This window comes from Neomonachus schauinslandi, chromosome 1, assembly GCF_002201575.2.
Source record: "Neomonachus schauinslandi chromosome 1, ASM220157v2, whole genome shotgun sequence".
Lineage (NCBI taxonomy): Eukaryota > Metazoa > Chordata > Mammalia > Carnivora > Phocidae > Neomonachus > Neomonachus schauinslandi.
The window spans coordinates 111,223,597-111,251,589 of NC_058403.1; the positions used below are offsets into that span (position 1 = coordinate 111,223,597).

Genomic DNA, 27,993 nt, shown 5'->3' on the forward strand with positions numbered 1-27,993 from the left:
TGTTCAGTGGAACTATCCTGAATTTGAGGAATACAGCTTTATAATATAACTACAGTTGTGCCTTTTTCCCTGAGGATTTATGTCTGAACGTTCATGGTTATTTTAGGGTAACAGTTGTTTATACTGTTTTTAGATATACAGTATCATGTTTCTTAACAGGAAATAATTATATTATTTTTTATCTTAGGATAACAATTCCATTTGGAATATTAATTTTCTGTTTCATAATATCTATAGAGTAAATGTAACAGTATTATAATAGCATTTATAACTTTTCTCTTAGCTTTATATTTAAATGAGCTTTAATGCGTTTTATTTTTCCTTGCACAAAGCTACAGACTGTTCTGTAAAGAATAATTTGTTTCTTAGTTTCTGCCACTTTCTGTGTTTCTTTTTCTTGCCCCACCTCCTTCTTTCCCACCGAAAGTATTTCTGCAAAGGGGTGGGGGAAAGTGCCCCGAATTGTTTCCTTTATTCCAACCATAGGTGCCTTTGAACCAGAATGTGGTATTGATGGTTCATATTACAGAAATGCCAACCAAGTTTATTAAATGCTGATCCCTGGAGGCTGTGGAACTTGGAGCATTTTGCTGCATCATATTGTGCAATCCTACTGTATAGGACAGTGGGAGAAAATGTCCAGATTTGCTCACAGAGGCTCCCATAGTTCAGCTTTGACTGTGTGTGTGTGTGTGTGTGTGTGTGTGTGTGTGTAGTTAGGAGGAGGAGAAGGGAATGGAATGGATGGTTCTGATGTCTTTTTATTTTCCTTATAGAATATAGGAAAAACAGGTCTAAAGGGACTTCTTCATCATGGAAAGTTTTTCCCCCCCATCCAGAAGCAACCTGCTCCTCAGTGTCACAGATACTATTTAAGGCCATATGGTAAATAGTATCAGAGTGTTCTCTGATAGTTTTCTGGGGCATTTGCCAAGATGCCTTGTTGTTCAGGTGTGGATTATGTCTATCATCTTAGTGGTTTTTTTACTTCCCTTTTTTTTTTTTGGGTGATTTTCTGCCTCACTGTTGTCACTTAAGCCAGGGACAGGGAAATGGACTATCAGTAAAGGTGATATTTGGCTAACCTGTTTAGCTGCCTTTTAGAATCTGGTAGAAAACAGGAATAAGGGTAGAGGAAATGGTCCTGATGAAGTCTGAAGATTTTTTTTTAAAGATTTATTTAGGGGCACCTGGGTGGCTCAGTTGGTCAAGCATTTGCCTTAGCTCAGGTCATGATCCCAGGGTCATGGGATCAAGCCCCAAATCAGGCTCCCTGCTCAGCAGGGAGTATGCTTCTCCCTCTCCCTCTGCTCTTTCCCCTGATCAAATAAATAAATAAAATCTTAAAAAAAATTTTTTTAATAAGATTTATTTATTTATTTTGAGAGAGAGAGAGAACACGCGTGTGTGCTTGTGTGTGTGTGAGCTGGGGGGAGGGGCAGAGGCAGAGGGAGAGAAGCAGACTCCCCGCTGAGCACAGAGCCCAAAGGGGGCTCAATCCCACAACCCTAAGATCATGACATGAGCCGAAATCAAGAGTCAGATGCTCAACCGACTGAGCCATCCTGGCGTCCCATGATGAGGTCTGAAGTACCTGAATCTCCTTAGCTCACTGGGCAGTCTGTAAGGAGCATGGCTCTCCTCTTGCTCACAAGGGGGTCCTAGCCATGCAGGCTGTGTTCTCAGGGTCCCCGCCTTGCAGGCAACCGTGACCTGCCTGCAGTTCCATCAGGAGAGAATTTCCAGGAGGCCCCATCCTATTTCTATCTCTGTAGTGGGAAGAGAGGTTGGGAAAATTTAATGAGTAGGTGAATTTGTTGCCTAATTCTTGGGAAATCATCACCATTCTGAAAATTGTTATCATCCTTAAATATATAATAAATGTGAAAGCTCCTTATAAATGAAATACCATGTAAAAATTTGGTTTTATCCCTCCGTCTTCCTTTTCCTTCTTCCACGCCATCATCCCTCCAGGCGTGTCATCTGACGATGTTGCATTGTGGAGAAAGAAGCTCCTCAGTATTGCATAAGCTGATGTACACTGCATAATGCCAGGGGCTCACATGTTAACTCGTGGTCACTGAAATCATGTAGAATATCAACAAATGGATGTAAGGAAAGTTTGATTACAGATCTGAGGTGAACCTTCATTATTTCAGGATGGAAAATTACTTTTTTCATTCTTTTCTTTATCTCCTCATTCACTTATCCAACCAACATTTATGTGGTGAAAAATAACAAACAAAAAGATAAATGGGACTTGGCCGCCTTCGGATAACTTGTATCTTACCAGACAAGCAAAATGATGAAATCAGGGTGAGTACAACTAATCCAAATGTGTGGCCAGAAGGGTAAATTCAAACTCTTCCCTCTTTCCATCTTTGGCTTTCATTCCTGGAGCAGAGACCAGACACACCACAGCACAGAGTTCTGTGAAGCGAGCAGAAGGTACTTCTTTTTTTCTCTTCAGTGGGCCCTCGGGCCAACAGGTTGTTGAAGAATCTGCAACATTAGGATCAAAGGGCCAGTGAGGTTTTTGGTATCTCCTTCAATTAGGAGTCTTCTGAAGTAGGAGAGTTCCATTAAAAATGGTCCCTACAAGTTAGCATTGGCTGCTGTAGCCAAGTTGAACTTCTTGTGTCTGATAACTGATGAGTTATCTCGGGTTGTGGCAGGTGCTCCAAGCTCAGGGGCGCCCCGAACAAGCTCAGGAGAATTCCAGCTGGGTCTGCAATACACAGTCTTATTAGGAAAGTGGATGTTTCCCTGCTTTCCACAGGCATCCATCGCAGACATTGTGGAGAATGAATTTGTGTGAAAGACAGTCTCGGTTGTCCGTGATAATGAGAGTTTTATCTTTGTGAAATTTCCCAAACCTGGAGAGGCAGCTTCAAGTTCCTAAGAGAAATGACAACTCGAGAAAAGAAAGCAGTCTCAGTTGAAGGTGTGCCTCCTGGTATCCTCGTAGTTTTTAAAAAGAAATTTGAATTCAGTTTGTGACAATTTTTTCTTTTGATTTAGAAAAATAAAGTTTTTTTTAAAAGAGTGGAATTGTTTTATTTTATTTTTTTTTAAGTTTTTATTTATTTATTTGACAGAGAGAGAGAGAAGGAGTGAGAGCACAAGCAGGGGGAGCGGCAGAGGGAGAGGGAGAAGCAGACTCTGCTGAGCAGGGAGCCCAACATGGGGCTCGATCCCACAACCCTGGGATCATGACCTGAGCTGAAGGCAGATGCTTAACCAACTGAGCCACCCAGGTGCCCCAGAAAAATAAAGTTTTTAATTTATAAAAATATAATTGGGTAGGGTTTTGTTTTGTTTTTTTCTGATTGAGATGAAAGAAGCATTTGCTAAGTGAAAGAAGCCAGGTCTTTATGATTCTACTTATATGACATTCTGAAAAAAGGCAAAACTATAGGAACAGAGAATACGTACGTGGGTGCCAGGCTTGGGGGTCGGCAGGGGCTGCCTGCAAAGGGGCAGCACTAGGGAATTCGCGGGGTAGTGGCACTGTTCTGTATCTTGATTGGGGTGGCTGTTTCACAACCCCATGGATTTGTCAAAACTCAGAAATGTACACTACGAAGAGTGGGTTTTACTGTATATCAGCTAAAATAATAAGAAAGTAAAATTATCACACAAGAAAGACAAAACAAATTCATTGTAAAACAATGTTTAAAATACTCAAAACCAAGAACATAATAATCACTTAGAGTCTTACCTCAAGAGAGTGCCTATGAAGATGTTGGTGATTTCTCTCCAGTCTTTGTATGTATCTGTGTGTATGCTTTGTTTTTAAAACAAAATTGGTAGCATATCATACTTCTGTTTTATTATCTCTTCTTCTTAATATATTGGGACATCATGTATTTATTCTGTATCAGCCATGGAAATTGTGCCGTGACTTTGAATGTATGTATTGTAAGCTGCCTGGGATCCTTCCTACAACAGGGCTGGACATAATTTTTAAAATACCATGAACCAGACATGCCCACAATGACTGTAGAATATTCTGCTGTTACAGCTTAAAAATCAACACAGTATTTGCTCAGTATCATAAAGGGCATGTTTGCGACTTTACCCAATGAAATGGAAAATTTTGGTAACTGGTAAGAAATTGAGAAAGAGGCTTTTCAGTCACTATTTACTCATCTAAAAGAACAATTCCTTGACATGAAAACAGAGTGATGGCTTTAACTGAGCAGAGTATTTCTTTTCATGCGTATTATTCATTTAATTAGGAAGCTGGGGGGCCTTCTGCCTTGAAGATTTTAACCTCAAGGACTTCCCGTCAGCCCCCAAGGCCTGGAAGATTCCTAAGTGAAGAAGTCTTAGCTCCTCCTTGCCCCTTCTCAGGGCCTGTCTTGTTGAGAAACCATTATTATTCTTAGACAGATTCAGCCCTGCTTTTACCCTGGCCCTTAATTGGGGCTCCGTGGACAGGAGAATGCAGCTTGTCAAGCAAAACTGCTGACTAAGCCTGGCCTCTAGTTGCCAGGGCAACAGGATGAGGACAGAGGGTTTGGGCGGGAGGCCTCAGAATTCTTTTGGCAGGTCTCACAGATTTCTGTTAGGCCTGACATCCACTATGGGGTCCGGCTGGCCAGCTGGCCGGCCTCGAGCAGCCATTCCTGATCGTGGGCCCAGGGGGGACACGCCCGGCTATGAGCAGCGCTGTTCTGGGGGAAGAATCTGGAGTCTGGTTTTTATCATGCGAAGAATAGCTATTTAGAGAGGTTAAAAAGTGTTGTGTTAAAGCAGACCATGAAGCATAAATGGTGGCTATTTCATAAAGAGTCTTTCCTTCAGATGCTATAATTTAACTTCTTGAAAAGCTTTTCATAGAATTAGGTTTCAGGGTTGACTGGGACATAGAGGTCATGTCATCCAACCAATATGTAACTCCATCTGTGGTAGCCTGGCTATGTAAGTTCATTCATTGATTTGTTCAACAAATGCTCCAGGTACTAAATGCACAGCAGGGAGTGGACACACTTGGTCTGTACTCTCCAGCAAACTTCAATTCTAGCTTCCGTCAAGTCCCAGAAATAATCCATCTTCTAAAATGTCTTGGTGCTCCCATGTAGTTGAGGAATAATACAAGGACCCTTTTTTAAAATGTTGTAAATTTAACACATTTTTCAAATAGAGGGTCACCATGTTTGCACAAAGGAAAAGCAACTTCATATTTCTGATCTTCATAAGATCACCAAGGTATGAAGAAACACCATTTCAAAATCCATTCAGCTATTATTTTTTTTTAAGTGAAGAGAGAATATCTAAATTGTGAAGTTTTCCTTAATGTGATTCTAAGGGATAACAGATTATAGAATAACACAAGATTGTGATACACATCCTGAATTGAAAGAGCAACAAACAGGCCATGGATAATCATTATGGACTCAACAAATGTCTTCCCTCAGTGTTCGAGTTTCGACTATTCTTTCATACCAGTGGTCTGGCAGCTGAGCATGTATGATGAGGTATTTGAAAAAGGGAGGCTCCAGGAAATGTGACAATGAATTTCTAGAATCTCTTGGCACAGAGTTAAAAAGAAATTTACATTGGGAATTTTTTCCCCCCAGTAAAGAAGGTACATAGTTTAGTGTTTTGCCTCTGAAGTCCCCAAAGGGTTTTGGCAGAGACAGCAACTTTCCTGCACCAGAGTAACTATTTCAATGTTAGGATTTCAAAATACTGTCTTTATTTGATTTGATTTTTTTTTCATTTGTTTCTACTCACCCCACCCTTTATAATTAAAACAGTCCAATCCTCCAGTTCTGTGGAACCCCTGGCCACACACGCTTCCATCAGGCCGGCTTCCATCAGGCCAAGCGCCCTCAGAAGGGTTATTGTCATTCCGCTTCTCTTTGAAGTACATTCCAGTGAGGGCAGGAGCCGGCTGGCTGCAGGTGCTCCCTCAGCCAAGGACAGATGGGGCTGCAGGACGCTTTCAGCTGCTGTGTGCTTTCTCACCTCCTCTGTTGATTTATTCCACGGGCAGGCTGCAGGCCGGCGGGGAGCTGGAAGGAAAGGAGGTTTGAGGTTTGCCTCCAGGGACATCTTCAACTTACAAATCAGCATTTGTCTTTCACATCCCTCTTGCTATTTTACACCCCACTCCCTTCCCCAGCTGCTAGGGAAGGGGTTTGTTGTTTTGTTTTTTGGGGGTTTTTTTGTTTGTTTTTAACCTACATATAATTATTCGTTTCAGAGACCTAGATGGACAACCACAAACTCTGAAAGAGATTCTCAAGCCCTTATTTTGCAACAGTCTTTCCACCCTCAGCTTGGATAGAGAAAAAAAATACACTTGTGGCAGGGGACGGGAGGGGTGGGGGTACTAGGGGCAGCTTTCCAGATCTTTCCGAAACCGGTCTTTAAAATCTGAACTTACAACTGTGTTTGATGTGTTGTGAATTCCCAGGGCACTAACTCCACCCATATACATTGAAAAGGACCATAGAATATGTCCAATTCAATCTTTTTCCCAGTTGGGCAAGGGAAACTGTTCAGGACAGCTAAACAGGCTATGTCATCCGGTCCTCAATACTGCCCGAAGGAAGAGGGTTGTTATTTCCATTTGATAGCTGGGAAAATAGGCTCAGAGAAATGAGATAACTTACCCCAAGTCCCACAGCCAGTAGGTGAAAGAGCCGAAAATTTGAGGTCTTCCGACCTCAACCCTTGATTTTCCTCTCTCTGCCACAGTCAGTGTGGTGGTTAGGAGAACAGACTCTGGAGCCAGATTTTGGGAAGAAGTTTGCTTAACTTCTCTGTGCTTCAGTTTCCTCATCTGTAAAATGGAGACGGTTGGGTTGTCATGAGGATAAAATGCTAAAGTGCTTAGAACAATGCTCCCCACATAGTAAGTGATATGCAAGCTTTAGCTGACATCTCTGCCTCCTAAAACATACAACACTATCAGTAACTCATTCTGTTGACTGCCTCTTTGGACCAGGTTCTTTATAATAAGCTTTTAAATCTTTATAACAGCCCAGCAAGGTGAGTTTTACAAGCTGTCTGTTTTTTTTCCCCCCAGATAAATAAACTAGCAAGGAAGATTAAGAATTTAGCCCAAGATGTTATAGGTAGGGAGTAACTGAGCTGGGATTTGAACTCCAATCTTTCTGATTCCAGGGATGCTTTTTCTCCTGTGCCAAGCTCTGGACACGTCTAATAGCATTTAACCTTCCACAACTGCTTGAGAATTCCAGTGGCCAGTAGCCCAGAGAATTGAGAGAGCCAGTTCCATCACTCAACAGGACTACTAACTAGAAAACCCTTCATCAGATCTGCCTCAAATCCATGGTAGAAGGAATCTATCTTCCTTCTTCCATGTGATAGTCCATTAATAGTTTGAGAACCAAGGTATACCCCTCATGTCTCTCTACTGGTTAAACAGTTCCCTGCTTCTTCATAAGACATGACACCTGGATCCCTTCCAACCTGATTATTCTCCTCCCTTGCCTGTGGGGGTTGACTAGAGGTAGGCAAGTCTATTGGAATAGCTAGAGAAGCAATGCTGATCTGCTACTTGAAATGGAACAGAGGTTTGGAGCATGGGGATATCAAGAGATAGAACCCACAAGGCTTGGTCCTTGTTCACATCTTTCTCCCTCTCTAGGATCCTCCATGAGGTAGGGCAATATCTGTGTTCATTGCTATATCCCTGCTGCCGAGAGCAGTACCTGGCACCTGGTAGTTTCTATAGTATTTAAAAAAAATAAATAAATACAGGGCGCCTGGGTGGCTCAGTTGGTTAAGCGACTGCCTTCGGCTCAGGTCATGATCCTGGAGTCCCGGGATCGAGTCCCGCATCGGGCTCCCTGCTCAGCAGGGAGCCTGCTTCTCCCTCTGACCCTCCCCCTCTCATGCTCTATCTCATTCTCTCTCTCAAATAAATAAATAAAATCTTTAAAAAAATAAATAAATAAATAAATACAAGTACAAAAATGAGTTGTTATGGGGCTGAGGGAGTCAGTGGACTTGGATTTTTGCACTGGTGTAGGTGGTGATAGCATTAAGAGAAAGCTTGAAGTTGGTAGGAAGAGATGGCTTTGCGGCCAGATGAGGAGTGGATTGTGAGACATGGGGTATCCTACCCCAGCTGGACACCTTTATTTAGGAGTCCAGAGCCAGGAGAGGGGGAAGCTCATGGCTTGCTGTGGTTCTTGTGGTCAGGGAAGGCATTCTGGAAAAGGTGGTACAACAGAACTTGTAAGGGTGGGTGAAATACGGCTAGATGAAGAGGGCCCCCAAATAGGAGGAGTCTAGGAAACTGAAAGCTTGTTTGGGAAGACAGGGTGGGGGGACCCTGGGAATGCGTCTGTGAGTAGAACTACTGGACTAGAGTGGCAGTGGGAGACGAGAGTCAGACCCAGGGGCTCAGATGTGCCTCCAGCTTAGCCTGTTCTGCCTAGACTAGGGGGAGCTGGGCCCTGGCAACGGTTGGAGCAGTTGCCACACCCACTCTCTGAGTCTAGTCCTAGACCAGCCGGGGCTGAATGAGCCTCTGTTTCCACATCCGTTTGCTTAGTCCAGTGCCACCGTCTTCTGTCTGTATTTTAGCCATTTCACCTTCATCAGTCTTGACTGCTGCTTCTTGGTCAGACCAAAGTCAGGCATGTAGGGCAGCCAAAATCATCCTGAGCCTAGGATTTAATTTCATACCTAAATTTAGTTTTTATTTTTGAAAAAGTCCTTCCTTGTTTGGATTCGGACATGTTAGTGATGTTAGTCCTTTTATTTCCAAACTCTGGGTTTTGTACTCCTCTTTTCCTCCTTCATTCATGAGCAGAAATAGGAAAGTATTTTCATTCAAAAAAAAAGGTACTTCTAAATACGGAACTATTACATTATAAAATATAATTCAGGGAAGTGAAACTTCTCACTGTTCTCCCTGTATATTAAAATCTAATTCTATGTTATATACAAAAAAAAAAAAAAATCTTACAGACCTGTCCTTATTTAAAAAAAGAAAAAGAAGAAAAGAAAATTGTTTTCTTAGCTTTGCTGACTCATCATGATGAATTTCACACTTGGATTTAATCTTTCCAAGGTGAGAGTTGACCAGGAAGAAATGTCAAACCACTCAGTATGGATCAGTTTCTCATGATAATGCGACTTCTAAGATTGTTTGGTTTTGTTTTGCTTTTGTTTTCTGGGATTGGAATACAGAACATGGGATGATAATATTACTTAGTTCACATTTATTAAATGATTGCGTGTGTAGATGCTGTCATTATCCCCACTTTATAAATGAGGAACAGAGGGGGCGCCTGGGTGGCTCAGTTGGTTAAGCATCTGCCTTCGGCTCAGGTCATGATCTCAGGGTTGTGGGATCGAGCCCCGAGTTGGGCTCCTTGCCCAGCAGGGAGTCTGCTTCTCCCTCTCCCTCTGCCCTTCCCCCCTGCTTGTGCTTTCTTTCTCCATCACTCTTTCTCAAATAAATAAAAAATCTTAAAAAAATAAAATAAATGAGGAACAGAGAGTTTAACGGGCTGGGAGATGGCAGAGCCAGGTTCACATCCAAGCCTCTGGCCCCAGATTCCCTGATTCTGACCACTCTGCCCTCCTGCTTATCTTCTGTTTTAGGAGCAGGGAAGAGAGCAGTGGGATCATTACACGAGGATGGAGTTTGTGCCTGGCTAATTGAGATGTATACATAGGGTGTTATTCTAATTATATTTGTGGTTGACGATGAGGATTGAATGCTCTTAGTGTATTTTTTTCTTTTATTACTAATCACCACTTAAAATATTCCTATTTGAATTCCAGTAATACTTCTCATTTATTCATTGGGCAAGTATTTATTGAGTACCTACTGTATGCCTAGACTGTTGTAGGCAGCAAGGATATAGTTGTGAACATGACACATAAGATTCCTTCCTTTGTGGAATTTCCTAACATTCTAATGGGAGACACAGACAAGAATACTTAAGTTGCTATGAAGAAAATTTAATGCAATCTCTGAGGAGCTAGCGTTTGTAGGAGGCAGACATTAAGTGAGGTACGAATTTGGGGAGATCCGAGGTGTATGTTCCAAGCAGAGGGAACGCTTTTGCAGATGCTGGCAGTGGGAGGAACCGCAGGAAAGGGGTGAGTGAGGAGAGCATGTCAGAGATGAAGGAGGGGAGGTGGACAGGGCTGTCACATAGGGCTTTGTGGGCCACCATCCAGGGGGCCACCACGATCTTCCTGTTGGTGGCTGTGTGGAATGATTTGTAACCCAAGAATAATCTTGGAGAGAGTGTTGCTCCCTATGATAACTTTCTAACTCACACTAGTCTGATCTATATTCCAAGGTTATTATTCAGGTACATTCAACACCCTTTCTGTATCCTTTCTCATTTGTTAGTCATTAAAAGGTGGGAAATGATAATGTGAGCCCCCTCCAGAGAGAGCATAGCATTGCCTCTTCTGTGACGTGGGGTCAAGCCTTCAAAATAGTTGGGGGAAATAACGATGCTGAGGAATGGAACTTCAGCTATCTTTAATTTAAAATAGCGGGAACAGATGTGAATTGGCAGATGGCACAGTGAAACATTTTCCCCAATATGGTGTAGGTTCTTTCAGCTTTGGTTATTCTAGTCTTCTGAATTTTATTTATATATTTAACCACACACAAGCTTTCTCTTAAAAATATATGTTGTATCGGGGCGCCTGGGTGGCTCAGTCGTTAAGCGGCTGCCTTCGGCTCAGGTCAAGGTCCCAGGGTCCTGGGATCGAGCCCCGCATCGGGCTCCCTGCTCGGCGGGGAGCCTGCTTCTCCCTCTGCCACTCCCCCTGCTTGTGTTCCCTCTCTCGCTGTGTCTTTCTCTGTCAAGTAAATAAATAAAATCTTAAAAAATATATATATATATATGTTGTATCAATTTGAGATATGCCAGGAGTAATTTAAATGAAGAGGAAAGTTTAGAACTATGTATTTTATAGCTCATTTCTGATATTTTTACTTATAATTTTAAACATTTTACTTTCATCTTGTATGTTATTATAGATGACAAAAAATTAATATATATATAGTGTGTGTGTGTGTTTGTGTGTGTGTGCATCTGTATCTTTTTATGCAGTGAAGTTCCAGAAATAATTCTTATTGTATTTAAATTCAGACTACCTGGATATTAGAAATTCAGTTAGTATTCTTAAGACTTACGGTGAAAAAATTTTGTCAGATATAAGGAAATGCAGCAATCTCTTCCACTTTTATGTTTAAAAGGCATCTGTTTAGAGGAGCATAGGAGAAGGGAGGGAAGAATAAGACAAGACGAAATCAGAGAGGGAGACAAACCGTAAGAGACTCTCCATCATAGGAAACAAACTGAGGGTTGCTGGAGGGGAGGGGGGTGGGGGGGATGGGGTTACTGTGTGATCACGGACATTAAGGAGGGCACGTGATCCAGTGAGCACCGGGTGTTATATAAGACTGATGAATCATTGAACTCTACCTCTGAAACTAATAATACGCTATATGTTAATTAATTGAATTTAAATAAAGTAAAGGAAACAAAAAAAGCATCTATTCAGAATGGTTATAAAATGGATTGTGCTAGTTAAAGTTAATTTTTTATGTAATGAAGGTTATTGCCCAAAGGATCTCTGCAGTTACAGTTTATAAAGAACTAGAAATTATATCATTGACTAGATGTTTTCAGACTGTGGTTTGTGTATGTGTGTGTGCTTGGTGGACTCCAGGCTTCTCCCACCGGTTCAGTCCCTGTCGTCGTTCTTCTGTATGAGTCCTTCAGGTGACCTTTGGTTGGAGAATAAGGTTTCTAATGCACACTGCCTGCCATATAAAAACATCTATCAGGAAATAATTTAATTTTTCTAGACTTATTCAGAAGGTAGTTTGAAGATTGCAATTATGGACTAAAATCACCTCTAAAAAAATATCCCGTTGTTGTTGTTGTTGTTTGCTTTTTATGGATAACTGAAGAAAATTTGTTAAGTATTCTGGTTATTTGCAACTTGGATGAAGAGAAGTGAGCCAGAAGCCCTTCCTAGACAGGATGTTTATTTCATTACAAATTAACAATGCAGTTTCTTATCAATCAGGAGTCTCACGTTTTGTAAGAGTCATGCTACCATAACTCCTCATAACAGTACAATGAACTCTAGTAACCGAAAGTTTTTATTGCCGATGACTTCACTAGACTTGTCTAGACAGCAGTTACTCTCTAAAATCATAGCATGTTAGGGCTGGAAGAGATCTAACAGAGATACCGTAATTTAAATGGCCTAAATATTCTGTTTGCCATTGTAGCCATGGTTTTGGGGTTTGAGGGATGGGAAGACCAATGACTTCAGGCTGGAAAGTGGGAAACTGATAGGCATAAATATAGGAAGGGCCTAACTTGGGTTTTGGATGCAAGTATAAACATACAAAAGTATTCTTCTCTGGAAAGAGCAGCAGATTTGAAAGGAATTTGATGTCTGCTCATGTTTGTCAAAATGGGAGAGACTCCCTGGAGGTTTTACCTAGAGAAAGTAATTGCAGTCCAATTCATAACCTTTTGGATTGACTCTCTTTGGCAAAGTCATGCCAGCCAAAACAAAATAATTCTAGCATTCTGATTTTTGCTAATGAAATCCATATGTTATCAGTTTGTTGTTAGTGGGATTTGGATTGGCTCTGCGTGGTTCCCCACCCTTCGGCCATTTTAATCAGGTCAACAAAATGACTAGTCAAATAGAAAAACCGATGGACTAACAAACTTTTTCACTGGTTGTTTTGTTCTCCTGGCTATTGACATAGAACTGCCAGCTATGATCTGATGGAGAGCCTGACTCTGTAATTCGCCGACTTTATGGGCCTGTTAGTGGCAAAGAGCAGAATGTACTTGCTAGGCCAGAGGAGTTCAGCTGCTTTGATTGATTAAGATTTGGTCTGAGCACCTGGGATAAAAATGTCTTGGAAGAAAGTGTCTGGACACCTTTATGTGACTTGGGTATTTAAACACTTGGATGGGTGGGACAGTTGCTACGTAAGTGTCCTGAGGTAGATACTAGCTGAGCTTCTCATTAACTTTGTGAATGTCAGAAAGTGACTTATGCCTGGAAGACTTTCTCCGGAGAAAGAACAGTGATGATTTCCTGATGATTTTGACTGATTGGGAACACACATGAAATGCTTTGTGTTTGGTGAAAAGGTTTCATGTGAAATACACTTTGCTCTGATCCTTGTGACAATGAGTGAATAACTTGCCCTCCCCGTGACTGTCCTATTTCTGTAGGAAGCCGCCCTCTGTAGACAGCTCCCCATGGAAGCTGAGACTCTGGCCACCGTTCAGGCTGCTGTCAACCCGCCAGCCATGACCCCAGACATGAGATCCATCACTAATAATAGCTCTGATCCTTTCCTCAATGGGTAAGCTAACATTTTGGAGCCACTGACTTATTTTTTGCTTGCTTTCTTAACGTGGTCTAGAGTATAATGGGCCTTTGTTTATGTTGGGGAAAGGTGGGGAGCTGGGAGGTTGGGGTGGGGATCGAGGGAAGCTGTCCATTTCCTGATGTTGGTAACTGTACTACGATTGTGTAAGATGTCCTTGGGGAAGCTGGGTGAATGGCACACGGGAACTCCGTACACTTTTCACATCTTTTCTGTGGGTCTAAAATTGTTTTACAATAAAAAATGTAATTAAAACAAAGAGATATTTTTAAAATACGAAACATATGAGCAAGAAAGAAAATTTAGCCAGAAATATGTTCATGAGTAGAAGTAGTCAAACCTTAATTGTAGCTTTTTAAACCCTAATAAAGGGCAGTTGTCGATTTCCTGTGTCCTTTCTGCCCTTGCAGAAGCCTGTAGCAAACAAACAAATACAATTATGAAAGTTAGTAAAAAAGAGAGGTAAAAACAAACAGTAACTGAAATAATGAAGAAAGGGAATTTTTTAAATTGTTGATTTAGAAGTATTACAAATACACAGAAAAATAATAAAGAATAACATAAGATTTACCCAGGTATCCAACACCCAGATTTGCCATACTTCCGTAGATCTTGTTTTGTTTTGTTTTTTAGAGTATTATAGTTAATATTTAAACCATCCCCACCACCACTGAAATGTTTCTCTTTTTCCCTCCCTAGTGGGAGCCACTGTTCAGCAATTGGTGTGTGTCCATCACACATATTTTTATACTTCCGATTACTTGTTAATGTGTGCATTCATAAGCAATATTCAACACTGTTTTCTTTTTTAAAAATTTACATAAATGGTATCATAGTCTATGTGCAGCACAGTTTTCAAATTATTATTTTGAGATAAAAAGGAAATCAGCATCAACTTACTGTGAATGGCCAGTTTTATTTGCCTGGTCTTTACATCTTGCTGACATTGGTATGCATGTTGGAAAATTAAAGAGGGGTGCAAAGTCGGCCTCTCTCCATTCCCTGGAAAGTTGGGCAGCATGACAGAAGGAGACCAGTTTAGGGGTTTCATGACTGTGTTTTGATTTTGGAATTTCTTGATGTGGGCTCGCGTTGAAGTCTCTCTGTCCTTCACTCCCCAGAGGGCCCTATCATTCGAGGGAGCAGAGCACGGACAGCGGCCTGGGGTTAGGCTGCTACAGTGTCCCGACGACTCCGGAGGACTTCCTCAGCAACGTGGACGAGATGGACACAGGTGGGAGCAAAGCCTGCAAGTCCTTGCAGTGTGTTTGCCTTTTTATATCGTCCCTTCGGTCATCGCAGTTCTAAGTCCAACCAGAAACACTTCATCTCAACAATAACAGAAAATGACACCTGAAAAGCCACCCAAACCCCAGACACTATTAATAAATTCTAGTCCCTTCTTCTTAGTTTATACAAATACAGTTTTATACACAGGCACAGGATTTTAAATTCTTTCTCTTCTCCCTCCCTCCTCCTCTCTCTCTTTCTTTCTTTCCTTTGTCCTTGCCTCATATAGCCCCTGCGCACTGTTGCATTCCTGCCATTGTCTCCTGCCATTCTTCCACAGTGGAATATTTATACTGTTCTCCTTTCAGTTATAATGTACGGGCCACTTTTTCTCTTGAGAAGTGGGATGGCTTTATAGTTCTACCCGCATGCAATTTTTTTCATGTCATTCGCTGCATTTGGGAAGCAATTGGCAGCGGGCATTTGGAAAGTTAAGTCACTCAGAAGATTCTAAACTGTCAGCTCCCAAGCAAGTCCCAACATGATAACAATGTCTTCCCTCAGCAATTAAAGAGAAGAGTCAGGGTACTTTTGACCTAGTCCCCGGCCTGCCCCCCTTTAGGCCAGGCCCCGGCTGGCTTCTGGTCCTGTCTCCTCTTCAAGTAGTGAGGCCACCAATTGCAAAGCCAGATTGGGTCTTCTTAGCCACAGCCAGATTTAATTATAAAGTCCTAAACCCCCAGAGGATAGTCTAGAACCAAAAATAAATGATGACTGAGGGGTCCACTATTTGGAAGTATTCATGCAAGTTTCTGTTGTCATCACTGATGACAGAAAATTAATTGTCCTGTGATGAAAAGAAGTCCTTTTGAGGAGACTGCGTGGCTCAGTCTTTAAGCAGCTGCCTTCGGCTCAGGTCATGATCCCAGGGTCCTGGGATTGAACCCCGCATTGGGATTCCTGTTCAGCAGGAAGCCTGCTTCTCCCTCTCCCATTCCCCTTGCTTGTGCTCTCTCTCTCTCTCTCTCTCTCTCTCTCTCAGTCAAATAAATAAATAAAATCTTTAAAAAAAGAAAAGAAAAGAAGTCCTTTCCCCAATGCCATTGTCCACAGTGCCTGTGTGTGTTACACTGTGTTCTTAGATGACTGTCATCTGTATCATAGTCTCTGAAGCTAAACCACTGGTCAGACCAGAGTCAAGAGTCAGCCAGGCATCTTAGGAGTGCAGTAGGTTGGAGCAGCTGCTTTGGGGTCTCTCTGCAGGTCGTCATTGATGTGTTTAGAGGATAGCACAGACTGTCTTGTGAGGAGTCACACGGGAATAGTTTGAAATGTTTGTTTTGTTATTCGTCGATTTATTACTTCAGTTTCCTCCCTCCCTCCCGCCTCCCTCCCTCACTTTCTTCATCGCTCTCTTTATTTTTTGGTGTGAGATTAATTTTATCCTCTTTGGAACAGCCTTATGAAATGGCTCCTTCCTATATTTAATAATTGTTAGCTTTCATCTTTTGAACACTGGGAAGCCAGTAAAGATAAAAAACAAAAGTTAAATAAAAAAAGACTCAGGAGATCTAAATCTAAGCCTGACCATTAAAAAAAAAAAGGATGGATTCTATTCTACGGCTTTTTTTTTTTTTAAAGATTTTATTTATTTATTTATCAGAGAGAGAGAGCACAAGTAGAGTGTGAGGCAAAGGGAGAGGGAGAAGCAGGCTCCCCGCTGAGCAGGGAGCCCAACGTGGGACTCGATCCCAGGACCCTGGGATCATGACCTGAGCTGAAGGCAGATGCTTAACGACTGAGCCACCCAGGTGTCCCTATAGCTTTTAAAAATAGCCTCAAAGTAGGGAATATTTTGAAGCCAAAATGTAGAATTAAGTGGTATTCTGGAAAGAACATAGTCTTTGTAGACAGGCAACCTAAATTGAATCTCTGTTTCTCCACTTCTTGGTAGTGACTTTGGGAAAGTGATAGAACCTGCCAAGGCCTTGGATTTCACATCTATAAGTGGGAGTAACATGCTTACTTCATGGAGTTGTGGGGAGTCATGAGATCACAGAGTTTGGCCCAAAGTTCTCTTCCCCCACTTCTGGGAGGCTGAAGTAATGGACAAATTGAACTTGATAAATGCTAGGCTTCCAAGTTAACCTGGTTAAGTGAGTGTCAGCCTGCGGAGTTTAGGGTCATTCTGTGAAGTCTTTCTAGGAAGTAGGCATGAAACTTCTCAAGGAAAGAAAAGTAATACAGTAATAAGATGAGGAAAAGCTGGGGGGTGGGCACAGCTCCAGTGTGGCTACAAAAGGTCTATTAGATTCACTGACCACATGCTGAATGGAAACAAGCCAGCTAAGCACACTCCCTTTGCAAATCACACATGGAAACAACAGCTGGATATGGTGTGGACTAGAGTAAAGGGAATAGCAAGAGCAAAGTTTGGGAAGTCATCCACTCTTTCAGAATATTCTGCAATAATCATACCCTTTTAAGAATTGCCTGGATTTTTATCTCTCCTGCTTTTCAATGGATAAAACTGTTAAAGACCAAAAAGATCACTATGCTATTGCAAAGTTGATCCAAAGAGAGATATTTTAAGATTGTTAACCTTAACGAAGAATCTTATAACTAGTTCTCCTCATGCTTTCCATGTCTGAGAAGAAAGGATAAGAGAAATTCTTTAAAACAGATTTTGTTTGGCTAAAAAAAAAAAAAAAAAGTGTTCTTGAGTTATTAGAAAATGTGTATGGGAAATCAATAGAGATGAATGGTTCTAACTGGAGGTAAGGAAAAAAGACACCCAGCACTTGAGATCAGATAGTTTTTCAGGGCAGATACTTTTTTTCAGCCTCATTTCCATCTGTTACATTCTAGTGGGTAGTGAAAGTTATTTGGGATTTCCTCAACATCAAATTTGATGTTGAGGTCATGTCAAACTTGATTTAATTTTCCAAATTACTGCCTTTTGCAATGAAAATCCTCTAAAATATTGCCAAGAGTCACTGATACTGTATGGGTTACAGAAGAGCCATTAAGCTTTGCTATCACCAAAATGCAAGTTTGGTTATGTTTCCCTCGTCACTTGGAAAGATGTAATTTTTCTCCTTGGAAAATGCATTTGGTTAAAATGAATTTTCTCTGCTTTTGCTCAGAATAATGAAATTTCAGGAAGGCTACCATACTGAAAAGACACAAAAGCTAATTTAACAAGTTTCTTAGAAATGATTTCTAGGGTGGAAGCTGGCCTTAGTTGCCAATGCTCCTCAGTCTCTGAGGTATATTTTAAACCTTCAGAAAGTTGATCAGGGCTATTTGAATTAGACAGTTGTTCTGATATTGGGTAATCAAGAATGATTGAGTTCCTAGGTTTTTCTTTCTTTTAGCACAATCAACATTTATTGTATTTTTGTATTTATATAAGTTTGTATGTATGAGTAATGCCCAGAACTGCGGATGTGTGGCAGACAGTCTATGGTGCTTTACTCCAGTACGTGAAGAAGGTACCTATAATCCCAATTTCAGATGGGTACACTGAGGGTCAGACAAGTTATGTGTGTCTAAGGTCACACAGCTAAAAGCCCAGTCCCACTAGCACAAGGGTCAGTATGTTTTCTCCTACACTATTATTCATAAAGAACATATATTCTTCATGTCATATCCCAGGCATCTCATTTTTCTAGAACAGCATTTTCTCACCTGTGTTCTGTGGACTCCACTTCCATTAGGATATAAATTCTGCCAGAATAGGATTGGATGATTAAGTGGATTGAGGTAATAGTGGCCTAAACAAAATAAAACAGATCTCATTACAACAAGACTTCTTAGAACCTTCATATGCTCACATACATTGTGACTCGTACACATGGTAAGAAAAGTAGATAGTTGTGGGGTGCCAGGTATATGTGTGTGTGTGTGTGTGTGTGTGTGTGTGTGTGTGTGTGTAGGGTGATCTGCAGAATTCCCTTTATAAAATACTTTGAAAATGATCCCTAGAGCCATCAATGAAGATAGCTTTTTAATAATGTGGTTAAAGGAAACTCCTCGCTACTGTCTTTGAACATAAAGAGATATTTTAAGATTGTTAACCTTAACGAAGAATCTTATAACTAGTTCTCCTCATGCTTTCCATGTCTGAGAAGAAAGGATAAGAGAAATTCTTTAAAACAGATTTTGTTTGGCTAAAAAAAAAAAAAAAGTGTTCTTGAGTTATTAGAAAATGTGTCTTTGAACATAAAGAGGGATGACATAGGTAAATACAAGCTTCACAGTGAAATCCTAAAAGTATAGCTCTGTGTGATAAGGTATTTATTACAGGGAAAGACTCTCTACTCTTTCACAAAATAGCTCTTCATGCATCCGTCATGGGAAGGCACAGATCACAGGTTGGATCCACAGTGCCTTCGCATGCTTCTTTCCTATCTCCTGGGGTTATCCATTCTGGGCCCTGTCTACCCAGGACAAATAAAGATTCACCCGGCATCTCTGCATCTCATATGAGTGAGCATCACCAACTCAGTTTCGGGAACGTGGTAGCTGAAATTTTTCACAGAGATGAACTATTTTAGACGAGCAGCAATAGAATCTTCTGTTTAAATGGAAGCACTGTGGAAATGAAGGTGAGCATTGGGTCAACTCTTCAAGAGCTTAACAAACGGAATTAAAATGGTCATCTTCTGTTCTGTTCTAGGGGAAAACGCAGGACAGACACCCATGAACATCAATCCTCAGCAGACCCGCTTCCCTGATTTTCTTGATTGTCTCCCGGGAACAAATGTTGACCTAGGAACTTTGGAGTCTGAAGATCTGATCCCCCTCTTCAATGATGTAGAGTCTGCGCTGAACAAAAGCGAGCCCTTTCTAACCTGGCTGTAATTACTACCATTGTAACTTGGATGAGCCAATGATCTGACATTTCCTGGGCCTCTTGGCAAAAAACAATGGAGCAGAGTCAGTCTGCAGGTGTACCACATTCTGCCTCCATGACTCCATGCTCCCTCCTTCCCATGCGGCCAGTTTCATCATTGCCTGGATTCGATTGACAGTAACTTAAGTCAAACAGATAAATGCTCTATTTTCAGTTTCTGCAGGCCTGCATTCCCGTGATTTGCTATGCAGCGTTCTTCTGCAGAACTGAGGATGCAGAATTGCTTCTCTATTTTTCTCTCTGCTGCCCCATGACTAAGCTTGATGGGTGTTAGTTGAAATTTATGCATCAAATTGATTATAAACCATAAAAGCTGACCACAGGCAGTGACTTGTGACAAGCGGCTCGGTCCAGGAAATGTACACAAAATTAGACCTGATTGACGGTTTCAAAAACTGTGTTAATGACAGTAGTACTGGATGCTTTAAAAAAATATTTAACGCGAGCTTTAAAAATCATTGTATGGATAGTACATCTCTGCTGTATGGGATACAATGTAGTTTTGAATCCATGCTGGTTCTGATGGTTCTTTTTACTCTGTATCTGCAAAGGCACACGTGGTCCTATTGTAGTTTGTCCTTCATCATTACTTTACTGCGTAGCGTCTAGACAACTCGTCCTTCCAGTGGGAGAGGGGCAGGAATGTGAGTCACAGTTCCTACCCTACAGATCTTATGAAAGAGACCAGTTTGGTACTAATTATGAGCATTTATTAAACAAAACTTTTTTTTTTAATTACAAGTTGGATTTTTTTTTAATTGCAACTTAGAATTTGATGTTTATTTTATAAAGCACTATAATTTTGTAGCTGATGACAAAGGGCAGCCAAAAGTTTTTGATAAATCAGTGGCGACTGTATTTTTTTTGTCTTTTGAAACCGTTCTGAAAACATCAGGACGACCTAGCTTTCAACCCGACAGCACACACAGTAAATTGTTGCTTTTTTAATGCTGAAGCCTTATCAGTTTTGCTTTCCAGATTTCAAGCGTTTAAAAGAATCTTATCTATGAAACTGTTTGAAGGATGAAGCAGATCTCTGACTGACGTGTAAAAAAAAAAAAAAAAAAAACCCTCTGAAGGGTGTACGGTGGAGACTTGTGTTTCTGAATTCAGTAAAATTGATTCCTAAGTATATTATCCTAACCCTGTTTGCTACAGTTGGTATAAAAAGGCATGAAATATGTACTCAATACCTCTTATGTAACCAAAAACATTTTTTTATTAGCTTTTAAGGACTGAGAGAGAGCATCAGGTTCACCCGGTGTGCACTCTGCCTGCATTACCCATGAAGTCCTCAATCGTTGAATACTTTGAACTGACATTATTTATAATCTATGAATTTAATATCTTTCTTGAAAGACATTAATAATTCAGGTCTCTGAGAGGAACCTTCAATTCCCAAGGGGGCTTATCTATTGGGGATCTTAAATAAGATCCTTTTCCATCTACCAGAGTAGAGACAGGCAGAATACATTTTATCTGGTTGGAAAGAAGGCAAGTGAAAAGGTCAGAGATGAAGTAGTAAAGTCACGGTCAATAGTGGAAGGATACTAGTTGGGAAATGGAAACAGACAAGTGATAGTACCCCAAAAGCAAGACAAGCAGGATGGTAGGAGAGGTGCCCAAAAGAACAAAGCAACGATTTTCTACTACAGCTTTTATACCAAAAGACTCTGTTGTAGAAGAAAGGGCTTCGGTGCACTTTATGGGGAAGGAGGAGGGGAAGGGCTGGTGTCGCCCTGTCCAAGCTGACGCTGAGCGTGTCTGTGGGCAAGAGCATAAGCCTGCTGTGCTTCCAACACAGGGAAGTGATTTCTTTTTCCTGAAGGACCCATGGTATATGTTCTGATTCCTTTTCTCTCTCTAAGCGCTCTGAGAGAGATCGGGGTAGATGTTTTGTGTTTGCTACTAAATAAGGGAGCACTATTTCTTTTTCTCTTTTGTGAGCAATAATTGCAAAAAGAGTTGTACATTCTTTCTAAGAAAAACAAAAAACAAGGGACCTAACAAAACTGAGCAGTGTTACTGTATTTTTTAAAAATATTTTTATAGACTCCTTTTCAGGTTATTAAGTGTAAAAGAAACAGATACCCCTCTTTTTTAAAGTAGTTAAAACATCGGTGATTTGTATTATCAATTTTTAGAAGTAATTTCCTAGTAAGCTGTGGCATTATAAAACACTAGAAGATTTTTTTTTAGTGAAATTAGTTGAAACATTTATTAATGAACATAACAAATATTTTTCCAGAATGAAATATGAACCATGACTACGTGTTTACTAATAGACAAAGCCAGATGTAATTTTTTTGTTACGTTTTTAAGGCCATAAAATACGGCCTTTGTTAAAGAACACTAAAGCTAGAAATCTGGAAGTAAGAACAACTTTTGAAAGGGTTTTTACTATTATTGTAAGTGTAAAAACCCCTGCCGAATTCATGATAAGGTGCTATTTATATTTCTTATTATAAAAGAACTGCCAGGATATCTCGTCTTTTCAGTCCTAAATCAGTAAATTTCAACATGTCATCTGATAACTTTGCCATGGAAAAGACATATTAAAAATTGAAATGGAAAAACAATTTCAGAGATCTTTCATGCAAGGTATCGATATCCTGACAGAACACATTTTCTTGAAGTAAATACATTGTCAAAACCTGTTTGCAATTCTACTAAGTCCAAGTAATTGTTAGTGTTTCACCAGAGTATTTAGGATGTGAGATGCCATTTCTTTCACTGATTGTACAACATGCGGGAAGCACGTAAGACAGAGTAAAACACTTAGTGCGGGGGGTTGCTCTTGACCCCGGCGTGGTAGAAAAGCTCTCTGTAGAAGGTGAGAGAAGTGTTGCTAATTATAAGTTGTGTTCTTAACAACAAAATTAGAAAGTAACTTCTGAAAGTACAACTTTTATGAAAAAATAAGCTGTTAAAAAAAGGAAATTGTAGATTAATTTAATTGGGAAAATGGGCGATTGACAAGAGACCGTTTCCCTAACACACTACATCATTTATGTGCTAGTACTTTTAACTTTTTAAACAAATTTACTTCTACGTTTTGTAATATGACATATGTGTGTTTATTTTTAATTTAGAATGGTCTGCCTGCAGAAGGTATGCAGCCAAATCAATCATATCAAACCATTTTACCTGGAGTTTGGTACTGGTTTTTACTTCTCTGATTCTGTATAAGAAAAATAAATACAATTGAATTTCCACTTGGAGCCTTTGTCTTTTCATTATTTGTGTGTGTTCCTTTTACTCAAGGCTTGGGTGGTACTGAAGAAGGGCTTATGTAACTCTCCTGGCAGACAATGAAAGAAAGACAATTTTGTAGGCCAACATTGTTTGGGCTCAAATGTCTGGTCTTCAATATCCTAAATATCCACAGAATCCTGGTTTCCCCTTTATTTGAAGCAACCCCCTGAGGGTTTTTTTTTTTTTTTAGTGTGTGTATATATATAATTTACGTCTTATACATATGATTAATATATAATTTTTTTTTTTAATCACACTGTCCTCCCAACACCCTCACAGATTTGACTGAGATGTCAGAACTATAGGATTCTCAGTTTTTCCTGTGTTGTTAATGTTATAGCGTGGCTTCTTGTTATCTAAGAACAGCTTATTCATTCTGAGTTTGGGCTTGTGACAGTGTATTTCCTCTGTCCCTTGAGTCCCTTGATTCTCACTGTTGTCATATCTTTGTCCACTCCACAGAAACATTAGGTGAGAGCACTCAGTAAAGAGTGTTTTCAAGCAGGAGCTAAACAACAGAAGAGATGCTGGTGGGAACAGCTTACCAACATTCCAGAGCCTTAAGTCTCATGCATTTGTTTTTAAAAAAAAAATTTCTTAATTCCAGGATAATTAATGTACAGTGTTACATTAGTTTCAGGTATACAGTGTAGTGATTCAACAATTCTCTAACTCAGTACTCATCACGATAAGTGTACTCTTAATCCCCATCACCTATTTCACTGATCTCATCACCCACCTCCCCTCTGGTAACCATCAGTTTGTTCTCTATAGTTAAGAGTCTGTTTTTTTGTTTGCCTCTTTTTTCTTTGCTTTGTTTTTTAATTTCCACATATAAATGAAACCATATGGTGTTTGTCTTTCTCTGACTTATTTCACTTAGCATTATACCCTCTAGATCCATCCATGTTGTAGCAAATGGCAAGATTTCATTCTTTTTTATGGCTGAGTAATATTCTAGTGTGTGTGTATACCACCATTTCTTTATCCGTTTCATCTATGGACACTTGGGCTGCTTCCATAATTTGGCTGTTGTAAATCATGCTGTAATAAACATAGGGGTGCATACATCTTTTCAAATTAGTGTTTTCATAATTCTTTGTGTAAATACCCAGTAGTGGGATTACTGGATCATAGGGTAGTTCTATTTTTTATTTTTTGAGGAAGCTTCATAGTGTTTTCCACAGTGGCTGCACCAGTTTGCATTCCCATCAATAGTGCACGAGGCTTCCTTTTTCTCCACATGCTCACCAACACTTGTTTTTGTGTTGATTTTAGCCATTCTGACAGGTGTGAGGTGATACCTCATTGTGGTTTTGATTTGCATTTCCCTGATAATGAGTGATGTTGGGCATCTTTTCATGTGGCTGTTGAGCATCTGTATGTTTTCTTTGGAGAAATGTGTGTTCATGTCTTCTACCCATTTTAGTTGGATTATTCATTTTTTTGCTATTGAGTTGTATAAGTTCTTTCTATATTTTGAATACTAACCCCTTATCAGATGTATCATTTGCAGATGATCTTCTCCCATTCAGTAGCTTGTCTTACTTTTGTTGATTGTTGTCTTTGCTGTGCAGAAGCTTTTTATTTTGATGTAGTCTCATGCATTCTTTTTAAAAACCGTATTTCATCATCACTGCCAATATAACATGCACTGCTTGTTGAAAATGTTATAAATACCAACATGTATGAGGTAAAAAGTGAAACTTCTCTATCCCCCAAGTCTCACACTTTAAAAAAATATGTAAGATTTTTTTCCTATAAGTTGGATTTTTTTAACAAGAAAAATAATGATACATGCTATTTTTAAGCTTTCATTTTTTCTCTCTCTTTTTTTTAAAGATTTTATTTATCTGACAGAGACACAGTGAGAGAGGGAACACAAGCAGGGGGAGCCGGAGAGGGAGAAGCAGGCTTCCCGCCGAGCAGGGAGCCCGATGCGGGGCTCGATCCCAGGACCCTGGGACCATGACCTGAGCCGAAGGCAGACGCCTAATGACTGAGCCACCCAGGTGCCCCTCATTTTTACTCTTAATAATAATAATGATATTACTAATAGTTACTGATCATTTACCATGTGCCAAGCACCACGCAAAAACACTTGATATGTATTATCTAATTTAATCTGCATAGTGACCCTATCATTTCAATATTATCCTTACTTTATAGATGAAGAATTTAAGAGGTTAAATCTTTTGCATGAGGTTACACAGTAAGCAACAAATATATCCAAAATCTCATGGGTATCTTTCCATGCCAGGACATAGAGTTGTATACTGGATTATTTTTAACAACTAATATTTTATATGGATGTCCCCTATTGCTAGCCAGTTTTTAGTTTTTGCCTTTATAGACAGTCCTACAGTAACCAGCCCATTCTCGTGTGAATATGGCTGGAGGATAAATTCCAAGAAAAAATCATTACATCATGTGATCTTAAATTTTGATAGATTCTGTTAAATATTTTTGAAAGGAAGGACTGTACCAGTTTATACTTCCAATAACGACAAATGCAAAGGCCTGTCTCACCACTGCCAATCTGGAGCTGAATATTGCGTCTTTGTTTTGTTTTGAAGATTGAGGAGTTTTCCTATAAACATGCAATTTCAAAAATAAAAATAATCAAATCTGATTTGAATAAACATTAACATTTTGGGGTTTTCCCCCCACTGTACATTCCATAAAATATTTGGGAAGATATGTAGAATATATGAAGTTCAAAAATTGAATGAAAAATTATTTCCTATCAATAAATATAATACAAATTAGTCTCTTCTGTTTTTCTTCCAGCTTTATCAAGATATAATTGACATACTGTATAAGTTTAAGGTGTACGGTGTAGTGATTTTATGTATATATATATATATTGGAAAATGATTACCACAATAAGGTTAGTTAATACATGTATCTCCTCACATAGCTACTTTTTTTTTTTTGTGGTGAGAACTTTTGACTAACTCTCAAGTCTGTATAGATAGAAAATACCGTTCTGTTACAGCCTGTATTTCCTTTTTTTTTCCCAGTTTGTATTTCTTGAATTAATAGTGAAATTGATATTTGCATATCTATAGTGCATATATTTGCATGTCTATAGTGAGTGATGTCAGTTCTCTACCCATATCACCTTAGATTCCTTTTTACTGTTTTGTGCACCCCATCTCCCACCCTGGTGTGTTTTGGCTTCCAACAGCTAATATCTGTGACTTTTAAAAAGGATCGCAGTCACTTTGCTCCCACACGTGCAGAGAGCTAGATGCATAGGAATTCACATTCTACAATACAACCTTTAGCCAATGACAGGTGGGTGTGTAACTTACATTTCAAAGTCTCCTGTGGGATCAGGCACAGACTGCCTTCTAGAGGACTTGGCCTGAGAGCACACGCCTGCTTTGTTTTCTCCCTTTCCCTGTCCTGTTTACCCCACTCTCTTACCAGTTTCCCTTGTAAATACTCAATTCCTTGAAAAACCCTTTCTTAAATAGTACTTCTTTAGTAAATGACTTGTACATGAGTCCTTGATCAGGGTCTGCTTCTGAGAACCAGACCTAAGCTAGTATCTGGAATATACAACAAACTTGCATGCTAATGAGAAAAACAGTCCCATAGAAATATGGGCCAAGGATATGAATTGAAATGTATAGGACAGGGAACTGGGTGCCAAAGAGCTTGCCAACTTCATCACTAATCAGGAAAATGGAGGGGCGCCTGGGTGGCTCAGATTGTTGAGCGTCTGCCTTCGGCTCAGGTCGTGGTCCCGGGGTCCTGGGGTCGTGGTCCTGGGATCGAGCCCCACATCGGGCTCCTGGCGCAGCGGGGAGCCTGCTTCTCCCTCTCCCTCTGCCTCTCCCCCTGCTCGTGCTCTCTCTCTCTCTCTCTCTGTGTCTCAAATGAATAAAAACAAAAAAAAACCAAAAAAAACCCTACTAATCAGGAAAATGGAAATTAGATAGTAGTGATCTACCATTTCATTTCTATCAAACTGCAAAATGAAAAAGACTGAGGACACCATGTGTTAGCTAGGATATGGGGAAACGGGAACTCTTAATGCACTGTTGGGGGGCTGCATAAGTTGATAAAGGCATGAAGGGGGCCACTTGGTCTGTTTTGCTGACCACTATATCCCCATTGTATTCCCCAAGTAAGTGAGTAGTTTCAGCAGGGACAGACAGGGAAGAAGGGCTGGCTGCAAAATAGGGGATGAGGAACTTCCTAGATGATTTGGTTGAGTAAACAAATCTGTCACCAATCAATGGGGTGACAGGCATTGCCGCCAAACTAGCTCACAGCTGGGACTTGTACATTTATAGTGTATCCAAGTTCCCCCTTTTTTTTCTTTTAGGATTACAATCTTGAAAATTCATTTATTTGTATTTTCAATTAAAAAATTATAGCTGCCGAATTTAGGATTTTTTTTCCTTAGGACACAGGTTTTTAAAAATTACCATCAATATTGTGTGGATATCAAAGCTCCTGGATATAAAATTTACTTATCTTCCATTGAGGGCACATATGAAGGTATTATATATGTAAGGTTAAAATCTAGATAATTTCTTTTTTTTAAAGATTTTATTTATTTATTTGAGAGAGAGAATGAGAGAGCATGAGAGGGGTGAGGGTCAGAGGGAGAAGCAGACTCCTGCTGAGCAGGGAGCCTGATGCGGGACTCAATCCCGGAACTCCAGGATCATGACCTGAGCCGAAGGCAGTTGCTTAACCAACTGAGCCACCCAGGCGCCCCTAGATAATTTCTGATATCTGCCTTGTTGCCCAGAATAGTTTAATATATGCAATGGATTAAAATGAATATAAAATTAAGATCAGACACATTATGTCATGTTAGAAAGACTTTCTGGACGAGTTTCTGGTCACTAGAGCTAGATGGGCTGTGAATTCTGGCCCTAAAACAGAATGGATTTATTCCAGTTATGCCTCAAAAGGTCTGGTACATTAGGGTCCTCAAAGCAGAACTCCTTATAACTTTCTCTGGAATGCCCCCAAATTTCAAGATTCACCAAAACAATTAGCCAATGCATTTTATTTTTTCACTGACTCGGATGGCTTTGAGAAACTGATCAAAGCTTTAGGTGTTGTTCATAGTAAGTTGCTCCCATACACATTTTACAGTTAATTCCAGATGGCTCATAGAGTCACTGAAACTCTTCCATTGGCCTTAGAATTTGCGATTCTTTCCTAT

The 27,993-nt window shown here is 40.1% G+C and overlaps 1 protein-coding gene across 2 annotated transcripts in view; it reads left to right on the top strand.

Moving 5' to 3' along the window:
* Positions 1-22,759, top strand: part of WWTR1 (WW domain containing transcription regulator 1) — a 134,091-nt gene extending 111,332 nt beyond the window's left edge. For both annotated transcript variants that reach the window (XM_021685949.2, XM_044920299.1), the window contains 3 exons: positions 13,239-13,372; positions 14,518-14,630; positions 19,308-22,759. In XM_021685949.2, coding sequence (XP_021541624.1) covers positions 13,239-13,372; positions 14,518-14,630; positions 19,308-19,492 — 432 coding nt within the window. In that variant the 3' untranslated portion in view covers positions 19,493-22,759. The remainder of the gene's footprint in view (positions 1-13,238; positions 13,373-14,517; positions 14,631-19,307) is intronic.
* The last annotated feature ends 5,234 nt before the right edge of the window (positions 22,760-27,993 follow it).